This window comes from Varanus komodoensis, unplaced genomic scaffold, assembly GCF_004798865.1.
Source record: "Varanus komodoensis strain SLA01 unplaced genomic scaffold, ASM479886v1 scaffold13_3, whole genome shotgun sequence".
NCBI lineage: Eukaryota > Metazoa > Chordata > Lepidosauria > Squamata > Varanidae > Varanus > Varanus komodoensis.
The window spans coordinates 14,243,764-14,270,095 of NW_025335409.1; the positions used below are offsets into that span (position 1 = coordinate 14,243,764).

General features: G+C 39.5%; 1 protein-coding gene across 1 annotated transcript in view; it reads right to left on the reverse strand.

The window, feature by feature from the left end:
* Window positions 1-2,836: 2,836 nt before the first annotated feature.
* Window positions 2,837-26,332, reverse strand: part of NAMPT (nicotinamide phosphoribosyltransferase) — a 33,434-nt gene continuing 9,938 nt past the window's right edge. Inside the window, exons 3-11 of the mRNA XM_044423332.1 lie at window positions 23,878-23,981; window positions 22,931-23,059; window positions 20,946-21,104; window positions 19,446-19,582; window positions 17,171-17,396; window positions 15,171-15,290; window positions 9,643-9,783; window positions 9,374-9,508; window positions 2,837-7,479 (exon numbers count right to left, since the gene is read on the reverse strand). Of these exons, the coding sequence (XP_044279267.1) occupies window positions 7,366-7,479; window positions 9,374-9,508; window positions 9,643-9,783; window positions 15,171-15,290; window positions 17,171-17,396; window positions 19,446-19,582; window positions 20,946-21,104; window positions 22,931-23,059; window positions 23,878-23,981 (1,265 nt within the window). The 3' untranslated portion in view covers window positions 2,837-7,365. The remainder of the gene's footprint in view (window positions 7,480-9,373; window positions 9,509-9,642; window positions 9,784-15,170; window positions 15,291-17,170; window positions 17,397-19,445; window positions 19,583-20,945; window positions 21,105-22,930; window positions 23,060-23,877; window positions 23,982-26,332) is intronic.

Below are 26,332 nucleotides of genomic sequence, written 5' to 3' on the forward strand. Positions count from 1 at the left end.
TTCTAGCTTAGAGCGTTATAAAGCAAGCAGAAGAGTAAGAGAAGCAGAAATAGACCCAATAGTCTCAACTTGCTTTCACATTCTCCCCAGATGTAAGAAAGCTTGCATTTCTTTACACAGCTTGTTTAAAGAAAAAAAACGCGTAAAAGCACATTTATTTGAACATATTTTTTTCTTGGTGCCACCCCAAACCCCCCCTTCCAAAAGGAGCAGAAAATCCAGTTAAGGTAGAAGGGAAGTATTTCCTAAATCTTAAAAGCAGCTGCCACTTGCCATAAGATCTTGCTATTTTAAGATTCATGCTGTTATAGGGCAGAAGCTCAGATGCAGGGGCCAAACCTAGTCCTTGGACTTCCTCAAACAGCCATGCCTTCTCCTGTCTGTTACCAAGCCATTGGAGGTCTCATGGCTTTTGCATTTTTTTCCTTATTCCAAAAGGTTGCAATGCCTCGCCTAACACTTAGTTACTGGCAGTTAAACCTTTATGCTAAGATATGCGGATACTTTTGGCCCTCTTCCTTTTGTCTTCAGTTTCTCTCCACTCCAACTGTTGAAACAGGATTCAGCTCTTCGGCGGGAGAAAGAGGTTCACAACAATTTCATAGCTAAGAAAATTGCTATCACGGTTAACAACTCAGTTTCTTTAAAACTTCCCCCTACTCCATAATTTCTTTTCATAATTTCTTTCACTTATGCGTAAGTGAAAACGGATCATCCTTTAATCTTCAGCTGGGCAAGGTGTTGCCTGAACTTGGCAGAACACATATTACATCACCATTTGTTTGTTGTTGCAATGACTTTTACTATGGTGCAGATTTACATGGTTACACGCTATGGGAGAATGTAATGGCCATTTGCTTCTAAATAAAAGCTGCATCTTTCAAGGTTTAGAGTAAAGCATATGGGCAGCGCCTTCTGATTTCTCAAGGCCTACAAGAGCAGACCTGTACCTAGTTTGAGCTAACCAATCCAAGTTGTATTTACTTATGTTTTCAGCCTTCTCTTTTCTCCCCCCACTTCTGCTAATTGGGAGGAGGTGGAAGCACAGCCTTTCTTATGCTGAACCTGATCTGCCATGTGGAATGTAGTCTTAACCACGATTAAGGCAGAATACATAGCATCCCTGATACAATTGGTATTTGTATTTAACCCTGAGCAGCTCAGCACTGTCTTAACTCCAAATAGACCCTGTAAAAGGTGTGTGTGGGAGGGATGGATCTGCACCCTTCAAGACCTTAAATACTCCCCAAGGACACTCTTAATCCCCCCAATTCTCTTCCCCAGTAGTCCTTTTACCAATTGCTCCTTCTTCGCCAATAACAGCAGTTAAGAGCCTTCTCTCCATCCTTTCTTTGGCATTCCTCATATAGATTGCTCTTCCTTGTTAGTAGCAGAGAGGAGTGATCTGTACCAAAATCACCGCAGTATGGATGCATCCCGAGTTAGTATATGCAGCCCACAAGACTGAAAAGGTTGTACACTGCTGCTCTAAATCATCTAAGCCTTTCTGTTGCTCAGCTGTTATACACCTCAGTCTTTGATGGATCAGTGCTTTTGGAGTAAGTACTGTGCATAAAATCCCAGTACTAGGCTAGATGAACTATACTTAATGAAACTAAATGAGTACAGTAAATAATATCCACTGCTTTATTTTGCAGGAAAATGAAGGAGCTCTCAGATGTATTTTTCCTTTTGAAAAGATAATGTGAACATTTGAAAATATTTCTGCTCAGATATTAGTTTTGTTTTCACAACATCAAGATAACACAGGATAACACAGGGATTTTTTTAAAATGTTTATATCTCAGGACCTCTACTATACTGATCTGCAAAGGTGTACATAACACCTTTAAACAATATCAACATATGAAACAGCCTATGGAGTTACACTATTTGTTTATCTAGCCCAGCATGTCCTTTGAAACATGCAGCTGCTCTCCAAGGTTTAGTGTAGAAGTTTCTTCTGCCCTTGCTGCCATGAGATAGCTAACACTGTACCTGAAACCTTCCTCATGCAAAGCACATCTTATTGCACAGATTATATAAAAAGTTGAAAGCAATTTAGGGTGCAACCCTGTGCATATTTTTAAAAAATAGGAAAAAAAATCCCTACAACTCTTAACATGACTGGCTGGGACCACCAGGAGTTCTAGGGTTTTGTTTTGGTCTAAAGATGCATAGAATTTCACCCTTAATGTTCAAGCCCTTGGCTTACCACTGTTTTGCTTACTACAAAGTACTGTAGCAGACCACAGCACCTACCCAAATATAGAAAAATTATATTATGCCTTTGGTCCTCAAAAGTGCCTAAATACACTTATTCCCAAGAGCACACAATGAGGAGCCTGCAGTTTCACTTTGTCTGCAAAAGCAATACCTTGTGATAAAGTTAAGTGGATTATGGAAGGCAATATGCTTTGCAGATAAATTCTGTGTGGTTCTATATAGCTTTAACAATCTTTATTGAAGACATAGCAAGAAAAGGGACAGTGACAGCATTACATATGCTTTGTAGTTGTTATTTCATGCATATTCTAGAAAGTCAGAGGATTGTTCCTAATCTGCCTCTTGGTATTTCAGGAGCCTCATACTTTTCCAACACATGGGCTCCTTACCTGTGAATCCGTAACTGCTAAGTAGTACCAACTTGATTATAGAGCATCATCCAAGAGAGTTCCACTGCGAGTTAACAGAATGGCCTCCAGGAATATAATGGCTAGCCTTCCCTTGTTTATAGCATCAGTTCCCTCTGTCCTCAGAGAGGTTTCATAAGAAATACGAAAGTCATTTGCTTGTCAAAATGCACAAGGCTAAAATAAAGTCAAATAGCTATAAATTTCACTACTGGAACTAAAACTTTATTTCCATGTTCATTACATTTGTCTTTGATGCCAAGTACATTATGGCTACTGAAACACAGTTGTTATATGAAGAATGCTTACTTGGCTAAGTAGATTAAGAAGGAATGTAAGAAAGCAAATTCTTACTGAAGAAAATTCTGTTTATGGTTTGATTTTGGCAAACAATGAATACATCTTCAATTTTCTGAGATTCTTTGCTATAAAAGATTTCGTATCTATGACATAACCATTCTTCTGAGAAAAAATAGTCATAAAAATTTCCTATGTTAAATACACATTATAAATAAATTATCTCTAAAACACAAAAAGCCTCCCAGTTGTCATTTCTAAATACAAGTACTGTACTATTATGAATGGAAACTAAATATATATATATATATATATATAAATTTCTACAAACCTAATTGTTTAAAGCAAAACCAAACAAGCAGCTTGCTTCTGCATGGCAGATTAGGATATTTCAACTGTAAAGTAAGTTTTATCTAACACCAAACTGTGATGCTTTAGATGTCAACTCTATTAACATTAGAATCTTGATGGTGGGAGCCCAGAATTCTTTATGAAGTGTAGCTGAGATAATTCAGATAGAGTTTTAACTAACACATAAACATGTATGTGCCCCAGAAACATTGAAACTCATTCTTTCAGGGAACTCATAGTGCCTAAGATTGCCTTTCTACAGCATTCAAGTACAAAAATACATGTTATGAGGGACACTTACCAGGTGTCTTGTACTACGTATCATAAATTCATTCCCCCATATATTCTGAAGGGAATTAAATATCTTGATGACCGTTAATCAGAATTTTCTCACCATGACAAATCGATATCAGAATAAGGAAGGCTATTTCTGGACATGGAAGTCACTTTTAGACAAAGTAAGGTTGCTAACCTGCAATTGTAGTTCTTAAAGTGGTCATCTGTGTATTCACATGGCTCCAGACCTGCATGGAGTCAGTTTTGGGAACAATCTGTAGCACAGATGTTCTCTGCTGGGATCCCCCGCCCCAGCCTGGCATGTAGGAGAGGGTTCTGCCCAATCCCTCAGTGTGAGTGACATGAGACAAACTTCATGTTCCTGTTTTGAGGAAGGGGGGCTGCTCATGGACTTGCCTTTAATGTAGTTTAGGACTGCTACATCATCAGGGAACAACACGGAAGAGAGGCAGGAGGATGGGCTGAATGAATGCACATGATGATCACTCAGAGAACTGGTTACAGGTAAACAACTTTCCTTCATTTGTGGTCTCTGTGCATCACACGTATGGGAAACTGCTGAGCTTACCTTCTGGAAGCAGGAGCTGTTGCTACTGAAGGATGGAAAACAGAACCACTTTGCTAAAGACGCATTCTGCTCACATACGTCAAGATGGTACTGCTTTACAAAGGTGGACCGTTTCAACCAGGCAACTGCTTTGCAGATGTCAAGCTGGGGAATCCCCGTGTCAGTAATGCGCCACTTCATGATTTCAGGTGCTAGACATGCTATTGTGATGGACCTGGTGCCTCCCTGCTTGTTTATACAGAACATGCTGGTGGTGTTGTCAGAGTTGATCTGGATGTGAAGTCTGAGGAGAGTTTGGAAAACCACAAGGACTTTTGGTACTGAGCATTTCCAGGTAGTTTCTATGTCTGATGGAATCAGTCCTGTTCCACTTTCCTCAGATCACCAGGTAGCCAGAGTGGGTTTCCTACCCAGAGCAGGAAACATCTGTAGTTATTGTTAGTGAGTTGCTTTGGATAGCTTGTGGGTTTAGGTCCATCACTGGAGGCTTTGCTGGATGTTTTGGAGGATCTTTAGTTTGGTTCTCTACAGATCTTCAGCAGAGATGGTGTTGATGAACCAGACGTGGCAGGAGGCATGTGTGGAATCTAGCCAGTGGAATGATGGTGACAGTGGCTACCATAAGGCTGAGGATCTTCTGGTCTCCAGAGGTGATAGTGGTTGGATGCCTGAGGGGTCTTGATCAGCACAAACACTCTGGAGTCTGGGAGGTATGCTCTCTAGGTAGGCCCTGATGAAGAGGTCAGCTGAGAGGGTAAGAAGGTGAACTTTTCTGAGGTTAAGTCAAGTCCCAGTCGAGAAAGCAGTTTGTATGAGGCACTGATGGCTTGCACCAAGGTCTACTGGATGGAATGACAATTAATTGTAGACCTTGGACTCCATGGGGGTAGACTGCCATGCACTCTGTGAATACTCAGGGGCCATGGCAAGCCCAAAGATAAGGTCAGTAATTCGAAGGTCTCGCCTCCAGTGTGGAAATGGAGAAGTGTTTGTGAGAGTCCTCAGTGGAGATATGGAAATAAGCATCTTTGAGGTCTGTTGATGTCAACTAGTCCCATTATGTAGCAGGAGTAGGATGTTCTGCAGTGTGGCCATCCAGAATTTCTTGAGGACTGTGTAGAAATTGATGCCCCTGAGCTCCAGTATCAGGTGGATTCCCCCATACCTCTTCAGTACAACAACTGGAGTAAAGGCCTAGTGTTGTCTCTGGGGAGGTGGCTCTCTCTATGGCTTTTTGCAGTAGCAAGTCAACTACTGCTATGAGTGTCTTGTAGGGGGCTGTGTATTTCATGGCACCAAGGGCTGGGAGGGTCTCGCTAGGGAAAGATAACTACAAGAATGCAAAGAAAGAACTTCCTGGTGCACCCATGACAGCAGTTGAAGAAGAGCTGAAGGATTCGGTGAGAACCTCTCCTACATGTTGGGGCAGGGGAGAGGCTCCACCAAAAATGTTCCAGCTATAGAATCTTTCTGAAACAGGCTGCATGCCCATTATGTGAGATGCAGAGAGACCACGAAGAAGAACCAGCCAAATCACTGATAATACTTCAGTTCCATGTATAATCACATATAGCTGTAGAAACGTTATTTAGAAAATATACTACAGAGACTGGGGTGGGGGGGAAGTGGCACAACACCACCCTGGGGCAATTATATAAGCTTCATTTAGCAAAATATTAAAATATGGCTTTTCAACACTTTAAAAATCTTACCTTGATTTGCTCCCTTTTATTACAATTCTTAAGAATTCTGCAGATAATTATTTAAACCTAAGTGCCACCTGCTCAGTGACCAGTTTTTTAATCCCTCACCAGAGCTAACAAACCAAAATTAAACCACCTCCTCTAGAAAGGCCATAAAAATCCTTGTCTTCTAGAAACCATCCAGAAGTATGGCCATACACCTGAGAATGTGAAACAGCTTGTCAAGTCATTCACTAATCAACTTGTTCTTTGTAATCAATTCAACACATCTATAGAAAAGTGAACCAAGTGCAGTTATGAAAAGAATACCTTTCAATACCTCTTGTTTTAAAAAGAGTTAACCTCTGCATAGTGTCCCCTATAGGGGAGGCTATCAATGTAAAAGGAGCTTGGCTAGTATAATGTTTTATTAAAGTTGTTTAACAAAAAAAAATTAAGACGTCTATACAATTTAACATCCACTCTGACAAAAAAGCAAAATGAATGACGAAAATACAAAAAAGGGGGGGGGAGTGCACCAGTTCAGTTGAGCCGTTTGCTTTGAAGTTTGTCATACTATATGGAAAAATAAACCCAGAAGTGTAGTACTTTAATAAAGCACTTCCATACATGTCAGCATTTTACACATGTATGTTCTGTAAGTGGAAGGAAGTCCCTTAGTTTTACAGTCAAATCTCATGCATGTTTGGGTGTGCACAAGATTGAAGACTTACTCTGGGAATACAGAGATACACTTGGCAAACTTTGTTGCAGAAGGAAGTCCTTTCCACATTTGGCATTCTGTTTGTATTTCTTGCTCTCTAGCAAGACCTGTGTATTTATTTCTATTTAGTACCTCACAATTCCAGTAAGAACAGAAATTCAGCTCTCAAATGACATAACTACAATGTACAGGGATGTCTATTTTTCTGTGGAATCTGAGTGAGCTAATCCTGATTAAAACTTTCAAACAGTACAATTGTCACAATAAAACGTAAGGCCATGTTTTATTTGCTGATCAATGGACAAAAGGCAATGCATTCCCCCATCCCCAAATATTTCCTTGAAAGTCTGTGCTCATAAAAATCATGAAAAGTTGGAAAGACGTAATTATTGAAACTTTAAATATATTTTACACAATCTTTTTGTACAAAAATACAAGTTAAATATAAACATAAAGCAATGATATTTTATGCAAATCTGCTTTGTGGTATGCTACTATATATGTGTGTGTGTGTGTATGTATATATAAAAAGTCTCATCTCTGTCTCATTAGTGAGGAGATCAATACCAGATTGAATCACTACTGGCAAAGGGGTCCTTAGAAGTACACTGAACTTGTTTTAAGCTGCAAATATTTCTCCAATTCCATCTTTTCTAAAGACTGGCAAAAAAATAAAAAAGAAGATAGGGCAGTGATGTCCATAAACCAACAAATAATTTGGCTATAATGTGGCGAACACAAAACACACAGACCTCTACATGAAACCATTAGCAGTACATAATTGTTACACATCTACAAACATGGAATGAAACTTTAGTGAGATGCCGTTGTCAGTTCACTAGTCTTCAGCCTGGCATTTTTTCTTACTTCATCAAATGAGTAAGACTTCATTACTACTCCGTTCTTAAACACTGTATGAAGGAGGTCCTGTAAACAAACACAAGTTTCTTTCAGTTTCCATTAAAAAAGGAAAACATCTCATCTGCCCATATGTCAAGGAGTCTACCCTGCCCAATATGGACCCTCACACAAGAGCTCACTATATTTAAAGCCTGACTGCATATTATTAATCATGCAGAGCAGGCTTACAGTGAACGAAGCCATTGGTTCATCTATCTCAGTATTATCTGCACCAGCATTCCCATCTTGGTACTCTCCAGGTGTCTTCCCAAGCCAGTGTGGACAAAATGATGGATAAGGATCATGGAAGCGGCAGTCCAACACATCTGAAGAACACAACACTGGGACAGGCAGGTCTAAGCTGACCAGACTTTCACATAGGGTTCTTTCCCAGCCTTACTTGGAGATTGAACCTGGCGCCTTCTCAATGTAAAGCATCTATTCTATCACAGAACAGTGCCCTTTCCCACATGGAAGCAAGGCTGTAACTACTGAAGATTTTAAAGCTCCCCTAAGACAGGTGGGTTAGGTAAAACACACAGGAAAGCAGAAGCTGCAAGCCACCTTTTGCCATCTGTTTGTCTCTCCTTATGCTACCTCCCATTAAGAAGGTGATTGCCCCTAGAGACTGACGGCAGGAGCAGGGACAATGAACCACTAAAGGGAAGATAATACTGGTTTAGATATAGGCTTAGTCATGTTTTAAATTAGGGCCACCCAAATCAATGGGACTCCTCCAATAAATTTCAGTGGCTCTGTTCAAAGCATGATGAAGTCTGGATACAGGCAATCAAAACATGGCACATGAGATGCTATAAATATAATGTGTAGCTAGGCTCTTAGATCTCATTTTAGGAGGGTTGCTCCAGAAACCTAGAGTTTTAACTTTGAAATCATTCAGCTGCATAGATCCTAAGTGTGCTGAAGTTTAGCAGTGTGTTAAGACACAATACTTATCACATGTCTTGTTATTCTCAGCTGATTTTATGATTTACTACAATTGTGTGATCTTCTTCCAACTATTGCATCATAAGCGTCACCGGGTAATTGTGTTGGCTGGTTCACACAAATCGACCTTCAAAACTATCGTAAGCAAGCAATGTATATATCAGTGATGTTAACCTGTCCACATACTTAACAGATCATTTGTTTCTCTGGACAGTGCTCATTTTAAACATCTCTAAACACTTGGCCAATGTGAAGTTATCATGCTGGCAACTGTAGCCTTTAAGGACAAAAATGTGTGTGGACCAAGATTATGAATGGGACTGGCAGTCCTTTAGACCAATTAACATAGTTGCTACATGGATGATAGGTTGGTATATTTGGTGGTGGGGCAGGTATGGAGATAGCCAGTGTGGTACATATAATGTTTGGAGTGTTGGAATAGGGCTTGGGAGATGCAGATTCTCATCCCCCACTCAGCATCAAGTTCCTGGATGAGTTTAGGCCAGTCTTTGATTCTCAGCCAAAATGGAAAGACGATCTACCATGGACGTCACCTTTTTTGTTATTATGTAAGTAAGATTACGTTTTATCAACCTAATATATATTTGGAAGCAAAGACAAAGCAACTGATGACTAAAGAACTCACAACAGTATAGTAATACTTTTAGGAATAAGTTAAACAGCAACTTTAAAGCAATGGGTATACTATACTAGAAGAATGAAACACTTACAAAGGTTATCTGAAAAAGACTACGTTAATGAAACATGTAGTTTGTTCAGTTTCCTATGCCTTGGGTGTTAAATCCATTGTTCCAATGGCAGTCCATTTTAAATGAGTCTTCAAATTATTAGAGTATGTCTTGGGCTTTATAGTCCTCTAAAGCACTGTAGCAAGTTATGCAAGGTATTTCCCTCATGTTCTGAAGACTTTGAAATTAAACAATTTAAAGTCAATGATTTAAGGCATACTTACCTGCCCATATTCTTCAAGATCCCCCTTGCCTTCTTCTAGAGTGACAAAGTGTCCATTTGGTGTCCTGTGTAAAGACAACCTGCCTTTCTTTGACCTTTTGTTAGGATCAGCTACAGGATCTTTAAAGACATTTACCTAGAATTCAAAATAAAAGATGTAGTGAATAAAATATCGTTCTCCTTTTAAAATGAGCTTATACACACACTGAAAAGTGAAATCAATGGTTTCATTTTCTGTCCCAATGTGAAAACAGTATTTAAAGAACCTACCCCAAGTCCATTTGTGACCACATAACTGCATTTGAAGGAGCAATTCAGGAAATCCCTAGTTAATTTTTGTAGTAAAGCTCCACCTGATCCAAAGGCAATGTTTTCAATGCTCCATCTCTTTTGTTTCATTCCCTCTACCATCTGAAAATGATAGAAAGTATTTTAAGAGCTTGGCAAAAAAAGGTACATTTTCTGTATTACACATACATCACAGTATTGTTTCAGAGAGAGGTGTCTTTTATGGGAATTGAGTTTAAAATATAAGAGTGGTTAATAATTAGCACTGCGTGGTCTAAGGCCTGGCCCCTGAGGCCTTGTTCTATGGCCCTCTTGCCTTTTGGTCCCCCCCCCCCCATTCACCCCCCAACACAGATCTCAGTGATGGCATGAACATGATTGAAGCGAGCTCTCCTGAGGCTGTTGGCCCATCCTGTTCTATTCTTGAGGTTCCTGTTCTATTCTTGAGGTTCTATTCTTGGTCAGGCTCACAAGAGCTTGCCCCACTCCATTCCAGGAGTAGACGGGACATGCTGGGGAGGGTTTGTCAGCTCAAATCTTACAAGAGGCTGGCTCAGTGTGCCAATTCCAAGAAGGAAGGAGGGCCTGGGGGGGTGTCACATGGGAAGGGTTCTGGGCAGGAGAAACAAGGAAGAAAGGGATGGGCCACCCCAAAAGAGCAGTCATTATGTTTGATCTGTGGTCACAGAAGGAGCTGCCTGTAATTCACTGTGCAGTCCCCAGGTTCTGTGCTGAAGTCCTCAAGGGGTCCTCAAGGTTTGAAAAATTGGACTGCCCTGGCTTAGCATGTCAGAATATTTAAAAGTCTCATCTGAAATAGTTAAATAAGTCTACTTTACAATCTGTACATGTGCTATTTATTTGCTCCAACAAAGGACAAACTGCTTTCTCTCTTTAGCCAATGTTTGCTCACATGGGCAGTTTGTGTATATTAAACATCTCTCCAATATTGGTGGTATTCAAGCATTACAGGATTATCCAGCCTTCTAGACCTGTGGCATGTTAGCCTTTGTTTACCATTAGTTTTGGTTTAGTTACTATGATTGTCTACCATGTTGTCTTCAATACATCTTTAGCTATAGGGCAGTACAGAAATGTAATAAAGTAAAAAAATCTTAAGTTTTTGTTATAAAAAGTATCGAACAGTTAAAATTGTAAAGATTATTTTAACATTTTAACTGTTAAAGTATATATATTGCATAAAATTAAACTAAAGTTACTCTAGACAGAGTTGCCAAAGTAGATTTTCAGATGTCTAAAACCTTATAGCCCTCCAAAGTGAAAGATCTGAAGTGCAGCCTGGTGTTATTTAAAACCTGGTATTATACACACCTGTTTCTATCAAGTCACATTTATTTTGAACCAAGTTTTAAAATATCAGCATGACCTGCATTGCAATCCTATGCATGCCTACTTAGATTGACTGAGTTCAACAGGATTTCCTCCCGAGCAAATTTGTATAGAATTTCTGCCATAATTTCCAGCAAATGTGTTTAGCCCTCAAAGACAGGCTTGGTTCACAAAATCAATCTTTCTTTTTTCACATGAAAGTTCTTATTAATGTGGGAAATATTGCCCAGATCACAGCTACTGTGGCAAAAACATCTGTAGTTTGCCTATTATAGCTGCTTTTTCATACAAGCATTGAGATTGGCTGGGTTGACCCTTATCATAGCTGTGTGAAAGGTTAACAGGGTGCCTTCCTTAATGTGGGGTGCCTTGGGTCTATGAATTTTGTAAAAGGAATGTAACCAATAAAAATAAAGGAATCTTTCCAACAGGTTAACTGCTACTTACACATGCAAAGCTAGAAAAGCCTGTACATCAGTTTCTGCTGGATGAAATGAATCAGTGTTCAAAGATTTGTTAATAATTTTTTAAAAATCTCTCATGGAGCATTGCTGATTCACCTCCCTGTCTATAGTTCCAAAAACTGGCATCTCCAGATTAGCTTTTTAAGAAGGTGCAGGGGGATGCAAACTGCATCCTGTACACCTTCACCTTCTGTGAAGTATTCCGTATGTACGGATTATAAGCATACTGCATTTTCTACTTGATGTTTGCGGTCTTTGTTTTTCTTTAAAACAAAACAGGTAGAAAAATGTTAAGTTTCTTTCAAAGTTTAGTGGAATTACTACCTAGACTTTGTGTGTTTTCAATAACACCCCTTTTTTAGCAAATCAGTCAGAATAACAAGAAAAATCCTGTTTCTTGGGTCTATGAATTTCAAAGAGGCATGGACACATATTCATGGAATGTCTAATATACCAGAGGGGAAAAGACAGTTTCTTATAATATGACTATCTTGCAAACAATTTCTAGAAGGAAAGGAGAATTTAATTTATGTTCCACCAAATTAAGTAAAAGGAATAGGACAGAAGTATAGAACTATATTTTTATCCTACAATTAAGAGTGGCTGTGCATTAGTTTTAGAGATCACTGAGTTATTAAGATCTAGTTTAATGAATTTAGATACTTTCTCTACAGTTGTTAGGCAGAAAACATTTACTTAGAATTATGTTTCTCAGAAGTTCCATTTATGCATGATAAGCATGAAAGGGTATTACATAATTAAAACAAACTGCAGGGCCATGGTGCTGGCCCTGTCACCAGAAGTTGCATAGCGTCCCTGTTCCAAATAGCTACAAGTGTTGGAGTTGGGCAGATCTACACGCTCAATCATCCCCCAAGAGTTGGAACCATGTGAGCTTCAGCCCAAGGAAGTCTAGCTCCAGCTCAAAAATTATCCATGACCCATGGAGGTCAGGGATGGGGGAAACATGCAAACTTAGGGACAGGGGCACAGCTGTGCAACCCTATAGGTTGTGTTATGCAGGGAGACATTATGCAGGGAGCTTTAGCAAAAACTGTAAGGAAATGAGATCTGCTTTTCAGACCTGTCTCTTCATTTATATCCTAATTATAGGTCAAGCACAAAAAGATTTAAGCTTGTACACACATTCCTAACAGGTTTCCTTTCAGCAGTCCCTTGGATTTTCTATGCAAATATGCAGCAGTCAAAGCTAATGGGAGAGAAAGAACAGTGTATGGCAGAGAAAGTAGAGATGATTTCATTTCACAGAATCCGTATTCTGACTGCATCTGCTCCCCCAGAGCCTGCTCTTTTCCCTTAAAAACGTATTTCTGCTATCTGCTTTGGAACCTCAAACGAGTTATTACATTTGTAAACTATATAAGACAGCTAGATAATGTAGGGAGAGGGAGCTATTTTTTCAAGCAGTAGGGGCACTGTGTGTAGGGGTGCTAACCCTAATTAAAATCTCTTCCCTTGCTGTTTTCCTGTTGAAAATCCCACTGCCACCACCTCCTCAAAGCCATTATTTGAAACAGGGTGTAAAGAGCTATTGTTGGGGAGCTGAGAGTTTTAACAGGAAAACAGTGCACGGAGAAGAGCTAAACCTCCTATGCAGCAGTCCCAGTCCAGGTCCATGCACAGCCATCTTTCCATTTTAGAGCCATCTAAAACAAAGATGCCCCCTGAGATCGGCGGAGGAGGCCCTTCTCCAGGAGCCCTCTGTGAAGGATATTAGGAGGGTGAGTACCCAGAGGAGGGCCTTCTCTGCGGTGGCGCCCCACCTATGGAATGCGCTCCCCAGAGAGGTCTGCCTGGCGCCATCGTTATGTTTTTTGGCGTCAGGCCAAGACCTTTTTATTTAAACGATATTTTAATTGTTAATTATTGTTCTTATTTATTGGTTTTAAACTATTGCCAAGATGCTCTGAATTTTTAATGTTATTCTATCTCATGTTGTTTATCTTTTTTGTAAGCCAACAGATTATGTAGCTTCTGGAATAGGATGGCATAGAGGGTTCAGTATTGCAAGGTATGTGGGCCTAAATCAACCCTTAAAGTAAGCATGTGTCATTTCAGGAAATACACACAGAACCCCTTTTGATTGGTTTTTGAAAGGGGTAGAAGGAATTATAGACCAAAATTTTACCTAGTATATTTAGTTGTTCTTTGAAAATGTTTATGATTAAAGATGGTTGCATCTGCTTTAAAGTTGTTTCGCTCCAAAATATAAATGTGTCTGCATTAGCTTTTTAAAGAATACTTAAGATACAGCATATCTAATTTTTATTTCATGTGTATTCAATTCATTTATATCCCACTTTTCTGCCAAACTGACACTCAAAGCATCTAATTAAAATAAAATAAAGTTAAAAATAAGATTATAGTTAAAACATAAAAACACAACTTAAAACACAGTAAAAGAACCATTAGAATTCCTTTAGCAACAGATCAACACATGTACAAAAATATGAATTAAAACGTCTTTGCCTGCTAAAACAGGGACAACAGAGGCTAACTTAGCCTCTCTCAGCAGCAAGTTCCAGAACCTGGTTTCCTGCCCTTGTCTGATGCACTTCCAATGGTGGTGAGAACAAAATGAAGATCTCCTCCAAGATCTTAAAAACTGGGTAGACTTGTATAGAAAATGGTCTTTCAGGTACCAAGATCTCAAGTTTATAGGGCTTGCAGGCCATAACCATTAAATTATGCCCAGGCACAGACCAAACCTGTTGTAACAATAGAGTCATATGCTCCCTTTAAATCAGGAGCTTCCTCTCTACTCAACATGCAGCAAACTGGACTAGCTGATGTTCCCAAATACTTTCCAAAGACAGCCACACACAAAGTAGGTCACAGTAACTAAGGTATTTGTGATTGTGGCCAATTCCAATAACCCCAGGATTAGGCAGAGCTAGTGTGTGCATGCTTCAGCTATGCAAATGCACTTCTGGCCACTGCCAAAACCTGGGCATTCAAGTTCAGTGCTGAAATTAGGAGTACACCCAAACTGCAAGCCTGATTCTTTAGTGGGAGTATAACCCCATTCAGCACTGTTTGAATCCTTGTTCTGTGATCTTCCTCTTGACTAATCTAGAGCACCTCTGCCTTGTTTCAGTTTCTTCTTCATTATCTTCCAGCCCATCATTAGATCAGAGCCAGGTTTAGAACCAGAATGGTTTCCTTGGAGTTAAATGGAAAGGACTGATCGAGTTGGGCATCATCACTATACTGGGCTACCCAACTTCAACATTCCATATAACCCTTTGCTAGTGGTATCATGTATGTGTTAAATAGCTTGGAACAAGAGGGGATCCTGGGAGCATTGAACAGGAATTCTCCAGCTCCACCTTCTGAAACCATCCTTCAAGTACCAGAATCACTATAAAAATGGGCTGCAGCCTCAGACACCTGAGAGGGATCTCAAGTTTGTTAATGAACATAGTTAATTAAAAACATGTTTAACTTTCACAATTCAATCCAATCCAATCCATGGATTACAATCCTATATATACCTTCCTGGGAATAAGCCAAACTGTATTTTTCAAGAAAACATGTTTTCTATATTTGCAAAATATATTATGAAAACCAGGAGGTTAAGTGCTTTAAAGTACTTTTTTCTAACATCTAATTCAACTACAACTTGAGAACAGTCGCTGAAGTAGCTGTCCACATATTATAAGAAAAAGGCCGCACCTCTTGCAATGTGTTGATATCAACACCATCTCCTTGAATAATTCTGATGTAAGGAGGCAACACTTTGTAGCCTTTTTCATTTTCTGTAATAGGGAACTTCTTTCCTAAAATTTCCAAAACCTGCAGAAAGCAGAAAAAGTTAATCAATTTAGAATATTATTCCATTGAATAAGCCAATTCAGTCACACACATATTGGAAGCCCTTTGAGAACAAAGCTGTGTCTTTCAAATCTCTAAAAGGAAAAACAAGCAAACTCAGTCATTATACTGAACTGTGCTCTGAAGGATACCTTGGGGAAAGACTCAGTGGAAGAGCAGATGTGTTACATGTAGGAGGGCCCACCATCAATCCACAGAATCTTGTTAGGGCTGGAAAAGACCCATCTGTAACCATGCAGAGTTGCTGCAAGTTACTCTTGAGTGGGCTGGGGAAACCTTCCTGTGAAGGGCCACATTACCTCAATCTAAACCTGCTGGAATCCACATTCCAGCAGCAGACAAAGCCAGAGCCAAAACTGGGTGGATCCAGAACCAAAAGTAGGCAGTTATAGATATGACTCTTGACAACCACCATTCAAATACTTGTATTCAGGCATTCCCATTCTACAACTTGTGCAGTGTTCCCTCCTTCAACTTTGTAGCTCTAGGACAGAGTAAATAATATTCATAACCTGGAGTGGGGCTGGTAAGGGGGTGTGACCTGGGGAAAATCAGGTGATACACACTGTGAGGCCTGGAAATCCATATCTGGCCCACTACTGAGGTACATGAACCAGTGGCCTAACGTGGTGTAAGGCAGCTCCCTATGTCTAGAAGCAGAGACCAGACTGAGATATTAAAAGCCAACCAAGATTTCAATACTGGATCCTCAACAGATAGCAATTCTCCAGATGTCATTTATTCAATACTACTTTGTTGAAAGTCCTTCACTCAGGAGGTTTTATTGGTATTCTTCCCTCCTGGCCCTCAGATATTTTTGTAAAACCAATCAGCCTCCATTGCTTGGATGGGGGTGGGAGGGGGGTGGGGAGATGTGTTCTTCTCATGTTCTTATGTTATGCTTTAATATTCGTGGTTTTGGTGTTCACTTTTAGTTTTATTATATAAATTATAAAAAATTGCTGTATGCTTCTTTGAACTTGGAAAGGCAGACTACATAAATATTTTAAAGCAAATAAATACAACTGCAAATCTACTTTCAGGAAGGTATTTACATTATATAGCATCTGCCTGCTGGGGCCGATGCTAATTTAAACAAACCAGATAAATTCATATTTGTTCTTGATGATAAATAATCATAAATGTTTCTGCTGAAGTTATCAAACACTCCAATTGTGTTAGTAAACTGAAATCATTAACTTTCATTGGCTAAGCAGAAGTGCCATACATGCAAAGCATTTCTGTGATCTGAATTTCTGAAAGCCAAACCTGAAATTCCAACATTCCGGAGAATATTCAGAACACTGCCTTTCTAAACTCCAGTTCTGGAAACAGATGAGTTTAGGAATGCCATATGCCCCTTCTATTACAGCTTAAAAGAGACCACTACTATGCAGAGAAGATACTAACTCACAGTTCACTTAACTCAGATAATCTTTTCACTACCTAAGCCATGATAGTTGGGAGTGGAAGGGAAGAACAATAATCACTTCATGAGCAGCTCACTAAAAGGATGAGCAGGATTAAAATGATGGGATCACAGCTGAAACTGGATACTGGGATGCATGGCTCTGGAACTGCAGGAAAGGTGCTTCTACCCAATTTTTGTGGACTCCCCCTTCTACCCATATCATACCCCGTTCAACAAGATTCTCTTGAGGAAGTAGGGGAGCTTCCATGGGGAGGAGAGGGCAGGAAACTCTCTGCATCCCTGGCAGTACAGCTGCATGCAACCAAGTCAGAGTCCAACCAATTAGATTAAAAAAAAAAAAAAAACAAGTTCTTCCTTAAGAACACCATTCATTAAGGTCAAAATCAGAAGATAAGTTTTAAGCCATTACCTTTAGCACAGTGTCAAGAGGGTTTCCTGAATCTGGCCTAATAATCAGTGGAGCTTCTGCACTTCTTGATTCAATTAAATGCCTTAAATCCTCGCCCCATATTTTTTCACAAGCATTGTAAATGTCGTAACTGTCACTGACCACAGATACAGGCACTGAAGAAAACTGTGTCACAATGTGTTCAAAAGCATCTTTTTCATGGTCTTTCCCCCAAGCTGTTATAGTACTAGAAGAACAGGAAATTTTTATTAACTTGGTTCAGGAGTTTGCATATACGCCCATGTGTGTATTTCTCTTTGAGCATTGTATTATTGCATTATGCAACTGTAATCTATTCTTATGCAAATACAGTGATTCATATTCTTTATGCTACTTCTATTAAACCATAAACTTGTATGGGTTTCGGTCAGTGGGGGTTTCTAAAATGTTGCAAGTATACATGCTGTTTTCACTCATATGAGAAGGTTTTAGCCATTGTCTTCAACTAGGATCTTCACTGTCTTCACTATTTTTGGTTACCCCAAAATAACCTGAGGGGGCAGAAGCCAAGTAGCAGGAATAATGTTCAGCCAAAGATCGATTGCATGTATACATGCAAGCTGCCTGAATACCAAGATAAATTAGGCCAGGAACATTATATTTACATTTAATCTATCCGCCTCTATAGCATATTCAGATTTCTTCAGAAAAAAGGACTAATGCTGAATATATAGCTTAATAAAACCAGTTCCAGGGAAGCCCATATATTGAAGCAAGTTCTCTCAGGCACTTTAGTAGTAGGGAATGCAGTAGAATAATTAACATTCTGGAAGCAGTGCAAGCAAACAGGATGTCAAGACTAGCATATATTCTGGATGAATGATAGCAAGGACCAGATTTTGGGTCACATGACAGAAGACGCTTTTTATTCAACAATACAATAATCTGTAGTTAAAAGACAGATAAGCGACATGAAGGATGAAGGAACTTCTTTAAGCTTAAGTGATGAGTTCAACTTCAGATAAGTTCTCAGCAGGTGGGAAGGGAAATACATTCCAGTAGTGGTATGGATATGGGCCGAAAACATAGAAGGCAAGGCCAAACACCAAAAATAATGACATGCACTTGACACTTCTACTGAATGTAGGCAAGTCTTAGTCTGTCAACTTTTTACAATGGAAAAATGATGCAAAAGCCAGGAAACAACCAATGTTCATTGTCAGAGAAAGGCGTATAGACAGGAAAAGGGGGCATAACCATCAGGGAAACCCTAATGGCCAAACTTGGATGGCAGGACCCAGACGTTAGAGGTTCTCCACCTAAGCTACAGGATTTATAGTCACATACTTGGTGTGATTGCTTCATGGCAGTTGTGTAACTGATCAGAGTAAATACCAATTTTATGGTACATTATTGCCCCCACTATATTCTTTCTATATACACGAAACAGCATTTGACAATAGTACCCATAGCCTCTCTAACAGTGCAAGAACTGTTGTAGTGTACCCTTAAGTACAGTACCCTCAATCCAGGAACAGATGGAAAAACAATTTTATCTTTTGAATACCTAAATAAAGAAACTTTATGGAGTATTAAAAGGAACTGGAAATGCTAAATATAGGTAAAAACCTCGACATCAGAATTAGTTTAGCCATCCACTGCTCCTTTTCTATGAATTCTACCTACAAGTTATTACGGTGTTAACAGATTGATTTCTAACAGATTGAACACCACACCCCTTGTACTATGCTAAAGCAATGCAAGTCTACAACATGCTCCTCTACTTACAAATGCAGGATTTTTTAACATTATTGTTGAAGAATTTAATAGGTGATAGAAAAATTAAATATGTTCACAAAGGAGGTGTTCAATTCTTAATTAAAAATAGCAGACCAGCCATTACTCCTTTAATAACCCTCATCATATGATGTGGACACTGCCTAAAAAAAGGAACATACTAAGTATACCAAATTTAACATTTAACTCCTTACATGGAACTTTGCAACTACTGAAGTTAACACCCCACTGCATATTCCAATAATGCAAAACAACGGCATGTAGAAAATTGGATGCTAACAGCAGAATCAGTAGGGACTTGCTGCTACTTGGTATCATAATTCTGCTGATTAACTGTTACAATTTTATGCATATTAGCTTTTTAAAAGAATTAAAATAGGATATTTGTTATGGTATTCATACCTGCAGTAGGACCACAGCTTCAACTAATCCAACTTGATTGCAAATGTAGGAAGAATGGGGATGCTACATATAAAATGTCAAGATAATACAAAGTTACCTATGTTCAGCAGCTGGAATAGAATAGCCCGGCACAGGGTCTTTTGTTCCATAGTATTTCTTAATCAAAGCAATTCCTGCTACTGTATCAGTTCCTTTAAAGTTCACCAAATGCGCAGAGGCTCCTATTCCTGCAGTCTGAGAAGAACACATTGAATTACAAGTACAATCAACCAAAATTGTTTTAATGCACAATAATTCCAAATGATTCTCCAGTTTTACAATTAGCAGCTATAAGACATTGTAAATAATATATGAAGTTGTAAGAAAAAAGACAACATAGTACATGGTGATCAAGTTTAATAAATTCCTGTTTTCAAGTGAACTTTATATGAAACAGAGTGAATTAGAGGAGGTGCCAAAATTGTCTCACTGACTGGATCCATATGACATGAAAACCCTCCATCATTTGTTAGCACTGGTGGGTTGCCGAGTTCTGTGAACACAGCCTTGGTCACCCAGGTTTGTTTGTTTGTTTTCCTAAATAACCCAACCTGAGAACCTATAAACTGTTCTAGGGTTGTTAAATTGACCAAACCCAGACAATATGCCCTGCTGTGGATGAGTTCGAACAGCCAGCAAGCCATTTGGCAGGAGCTGCACGATCACCAGCAGCTGCCTGATAAGATTTGCCGACAGCAGCCTCCAAAGTACCCAAGCAGCACTGGCAGAAGCTTCTTTTTGCAGAATAGCCATGCATGCCAACACCTCAAGAGGAAATCTCTCAAGCTGCTGGTAAAGATAGCTGGGGTTCTGCTCTCCTGGCTGAAGGTATGTGTACTACTTCAGCACATAGGAACAGGTCCTCCTTGTCAGTGGCTTGGAATAAACTTCTCCAGTTGCTGATGCACAACTGCTATGCAGTCCTGCCCCATGGTTGAGACAGCAGTGTAGAGCAGACTGGGCACTCCTGCCTCCTTCCTGAGAGTAGACCTCTCAGGCAGGATATGGTAGCTTGCTTGGTGCTAGAGCCAAGCATCTCAGGAGGTGGGACTTACAATCAGTTCCCCTGCCCTCCCTGTTTGCCTTACTGGGGCAAAGGCAACTTTCTTATTCTTCTTTGTCCCCACAGTACAAGCAGGATTTGTGCCCTGAAGTGCAATACGGTCAAATTCCAGCCTTAGCTGAGGCAACATGCATGGGGCTACCCCCTGCATGTTGCTCCAGCTGAGGCTGGATGCCAACCCAGTTGCATCATCCAGGCACAAGTTCACATAGCATAGCAAGGACCCTGACCGCTGCATCAAGCTGTAGAGTCTCAATGCTGTCAGGAGATTCATTTGTCCTTGCAGTGTCTCCTGGGATACGACCAGAGAAAAGCAGGAGGTACCCAATTTACTGTCAGGCTCATTGTGGGTATTTTGCAAAATGACCAATCCGCTGTATTGCCTGGGTGGGTTGTTGTATCATACAAAATCAGTCATTACATTCACTATTTTCACTTGTCAGTATGCATTGCTCTGCAAGAAAGACTTCACATTTAATAAAAACCAAGTACTACCTCTTGTGAAGAGACCCCTCTATAACCAAAGTCATGTAGTTTGTATTCCAGTCCTTCTAAACTGCCTGATGTTTCAAGTAGGTATTTTGCCAATATCTTCTTTTGTTCTCTGGAGTTTGTGGCTACTGTGATTGGATACCATGACTGAACAAGAATAGTCTATGAAAAGATAAAATTGGCCATGAATAGGAGCGAAGACACCAATCCTTGGATCCAAGGTAACTATAAACAGGGGAAAGTGAAATGCTGAAGGAAAACGTAATCTGCAACATAGCAATCTCATTAGATATGGCAGTATTTATTATATGCACAAGCGATCCTATTCATAAGAACTGAAGAACTCTGCTGGATCAGAGTGAAGTGTTATTTAGCCCAGAGTACAACTCCCACAATAGCCAACAAGATGCCTATGAGAATCCCAGCAACAGGATATGAGTGGAATAGCATCATCCTGTTCATGTTTCACAGCGACCGCTCTACACCAGCATACCAAAGGTAATACTCATAAGCTGTAGTGACTAGTAACCACAACAGACCTCTCCCTGCTCCCACTGTATATACACCTCTACCACACTCCTTTTACCTTACCTAAAGAGCCCTAGATATTATAACCTTTCCTCTTGGAGGAATTATTTCCACCCACCCATATTTCTATTGTTCCACTACTGCTGCTATATATATGGTTGTGTGGGTAGGTGGTGGCCATTCATACATAGAAACCCATTGGTTAAAAAATTATGGTTTGTAGTGCATAAGCAAGAGAGACTGCACCTGTCTCTTTCACATTTACCTTACAATCCACAATCGGCTCTTTCTCAGGTTGTGGTGCATGATATCCAAACCCAGACCACTAGGTTGTTTCACACCTTAAAAAATCCAATTGTTAACCAAACAGCATGCCATAGGTTAACTGCTGGATTGTTTACCTGTAAGCAGCTCTGTAGTCTGGGTTTAGACATCACATTTCACAATCTACAAAGGAGTGATCCTAGGTTGCACAGTAAAAAGCAAAGAGGCAGGCAAACTGCAGGCAGCAGTCCTGAGCAGTTCTCTTGTTTTTAAACCAATGGGTATAATTCTATGCAAACCAGGTCACTGTCCGTGGGTGGCGGGGGCAGCAATGATTAATCTTTCCCCATGATCATCACCTCAACGCAGCAGAAAAAGACATGAAAACCACTTTCCTGTTACCACTTCTCTTACTTAGGAACCAGAAATGGAGCCTGCCAAACTGCTGTATGCAAGGATATACATGTGACTATCACAGGAACATAAGCCATGCTGAATCAGACCAATGGTCCATTGAGTACAGATTCTGTTCACAGAGTGGCCAGCCAGCTGCCAAAAGGACCTCACAAGAAGGATGAGTGCAACAGCACCATTCTGCCTATGCAGCTGGCGTACACAGGCATGCTGCCTCTGATCCTGATAAAGCATATAGCCATCAGGACCAGTGGCTTTTGATAGTCTTCTTAGCAACTGATAGCCTGCAGTTGACCTTTGGGCAGAAGCAAGAAAGTGCACCATATACATAGCCTAAAAGAACCACCAGTCCTGGACTCATAGTCTCTCCATTCAGCTGTGCACACAGCTTCCTTGGCACTACCTTGTGCTGAACATGGCTAAAGTGACTTGCAACCCCAGAATGTGGAATTAAGCAGTTTATGAGTCAGGGAACACAATATACATGTTGTACAAGAGATAACTGCAGGGTGGGGTTAGGCGGCTCAAGCACATTAATACAATGCCTTTTGAAAACTGATTTGTCACTGTAAAATTGCAGCCTAAAAGTACAGGAGCACAACAGCATTACCATAACTTGTTTTTAATTATGTATTTCTCTTCTGGCTCCTTTCAGAGGACAGAATGGCATCCTTAAGGTGGCTTCAAATATACAAGTGAGTCTGATGGAAAGTGGAAGCCAATAAGCTAGAAAGTTCTCTCAATAACAGAGAGGCAATTTTTCATTGCTTTTCATTACTTACTTCAATCCAGTTTGTTAGCCAGTAACAGTCTGGATCAGTGTTTTCAACAGTGAAAAGTACATTTCCTCTGGGAATTACACAGCCTTCAGGAACAGCCTTTATTTCTATAGGCAGACACCCTTCATATTTCTATTATATAAAGAAAAAAATATACAATAATTATTTGGAAGTAGTCAAATACTATTTATTTTATTAGATTTAATAAATAGATTTTAGTATCAATTGAAGTTTTTATGATAGTTTATTCATTTAACTCAAGTTGCTCAAAGCCATTACTACAAAACTGTCTGGCTTGAGTCAAACAGCACTACAGGTAACAATTCACACATTTACCTCCTCATATTTCCTTCTCCTTTCAGTTATAATACTGGCAATTACTCCATATTAACAAGGCTCAAACCCACAACTTGTCTAGGAGACATAATGCCACTTGAACACTAAAATGGTGATTTTGAAAAGGAATTTGGAGTACCAGTTTCAAAAGGTGGAATGTGCTTCTTTAGGAAGGCATAAGCAGATACAGATCCATTAGAAAAACTGTCAACTCACTTCTGGCTTTAAGGAGCATAATGTTTAAGATGCAACTCATTTTCTTATACTACCAGCTACGCAGAAATTGCCATGAGTTATTCACTCATAGCACAAATAAAGCTTTGTGAGAAGTCATCATCCTTTATTTTCTACATGTAAACTGGCCCACCAAATTTGCCCAATTCCCACACATTTTTGAATGGGACAACTAATCCCTCTTACCTGAAAATCCTTACTTAAAATTTGAAAGGATAATTATTGCTTTATTCTTTGGATGTTTCTTCCATACAATAATACCTGCTAGCCCTATCAAACTGAATTTAAAAACTAAGCATTTGCCAACTGAGACCCCACAGCCGACAGCTAACTTTTAAAAAGTTTTCCTAAATGTAAGAGTTCACTGAATTTATTTTTACCTCAAGAATGTAGTTCCACCCTGTTTCATTGAAGACATCATCTTGAAAGTGTTCCTTGTATACCTCTTTGGCTTCCTGAATTTTCTCTTTGGTTACCACTTTGCCTGTGATGAGAAACAACTTAAGTTGTCTGATAACAGTATACAAGTACCTACTGAAACATAAGAATGCCTACTCAAAGCGGTTTGGGCATGATCATTTAGTGTTTTATAGAGCTGACTTTATGCAGCTGACTAAATTATGTATGAAAAATTCTTGACCCTGGCCAGGGCAATTTTTTCTGGTCTAGTAACAGATTTATGCTGCAACTAGAAATATATCCTATTGAACTCAGTAAGATTTACTTCCAAGTAAACATGGACAGAATAGGGATGTATGCACCTTGTTCACAAAAGACTGCTTATTTCAAAGCAGAATAAATTGGTTAAAATTGGACGTACATCCAAATCTATGTTTTACTAACAGGGTCCAATGCAAAATAGTCATGCTTATCACTAATTGTAAGTAACCATCTGAAATAAGAGAATTATGACAGCAATGTAAAGTGATCAAGAGCAGGCTGTAATTTTCACATAGTAAATCTTATGTTTTATGCTTGGTTACCCCCATATTATGAGAAAAAGATTGCCCCAATATTGTTCCTAAGATTCAAACACTGGGCATTAGACTGATCAGTATGAAAATGATGATCTAAGGAAGACAGCTGCATGCCAACAGAAAAAAGTTCGCTGTAGTCCATGTTACACAAAGGAGGCTATTATTATTCCTGCAGTTGCAGGGGTCAACGTGATAAACCAGAAGGCTCCACAAGAGGGCTTTTCATAAATATCACACTAAAAACGAACACTATGCTTTAGATTCAACACATATTTGTCCAAGTTATTTGGAGGTAGTTTTCTTAGACTTAGCAGCAGCAAAATACAAGACATCAAAACAGGAAAACAAGAAGGTAAATAAAATGTAGCTGTTGAACAGCTGAACAGGAATTTCCCCAGCACCTTTATCTTAGAATGTGCCTCTAGGAAAGATTGGACCTGCCACAAAATGGTGCTTCCAAATGCCATCCCAGCTAGATTATACAAAAAGCTTATCATGGGCAAAAGTACTGAAATCTACAGAGAGATCTAGCAGAACTAAAAGGAAAACATTCCCTTGTCTAGCTCCTTAGTGTAGATCATCCAAGGCAATCAAAACTCTCACTATCCTATATCCAGGCCTGAAGTCAGACTGAAATGGGATCTAGATCATCTGCCTCATCCAGGAGCAGCTAGAGAGCTAACGTTTTACCATTCACGCATTGCACAAGTGTGGAATATTAGGGCTTGGCGACAAATGATCCACCATCTCTTTTAGACATAGCAGAACTGTGGCCTCTTAAATATTAGATACTACAGGAGTGGGGAAAATCTTTTAGTTGAGGGGACTGAATTCCATTTTGAAGACGCTCTTGGAAACTATATTCCTATAGTGATGGTGCTAAAGACAAAATTACCAGCATATTGTAGCTTAACATTCTTGTTGCCAGTTCCTAAACTTTACAAGAAGCATTTCAGCATTTAGAATGAGGGCAAGGAATGCACAAGCCCAAGGAAACCACCAATGATGAGCGGTGGGGGAAGAGAATGAGGCCCTGGCAATGGGGCATGGCTTTCTGGGAAATCCAGGAGGACCAGATTTGGACCCAATCTTGAGGTCCCCACCCAAAATAGTAAGTAGAAATATTTGGATATCAACACTGCAGCAACATATTCCAGTAAATAAAGAGCATAACATTAATATAGCATCTTCTATTACATTACGCAGAACCATAAAATTGGAAGGGACCATTTAAGCCACTGGGATAAGTGAAGAAACAGAGAAGGAGAAAACCTTTAAATTTTACATCTTGTCTCTCTTCCACGGAATTAATTTTACACATAAGCCTTAAATTTAGCCAATAGTTAAAACAGGTAGAAAAGAGATCCTTTGCCACATTTTTAAAAGCTATTTAAAGCAAGTTCTGACATGTTTAAAAATGCATGTCAAAAACCAACATATGCAAAGTTTACATTACATGGTCTTTCTTTTTGAAAGTGAATCCAGTGACAAACAGCCATATTGCTCTGCTTGGTTTATTCTTTAATTCTCATTTTTCAGTATCTGAACATTTATGTTCAGTTCACCTGACGACAGCATGTATCCCAATTTATAATTTATCACAATGATAACAAAGCTCTGTGTGTTTAGACAAAAATGTTCTAAAATTCCCAGCATGTTTCTGCCACCATGGGTAGCAAAAGATTGCTAAAAGTCATACGACATATTTTTCCTTGTCTGACTGTGCATAGGATGTATAAAACATGTGTTGCAGATTTATTGCATCTAGTTAAAGACCTTCAGAAGAAGGGGTGGGATTGGCTCCGGCCTAAAATGCAGGAAGAACCACTACTTTACTAGATAGATAATACACAGCAAG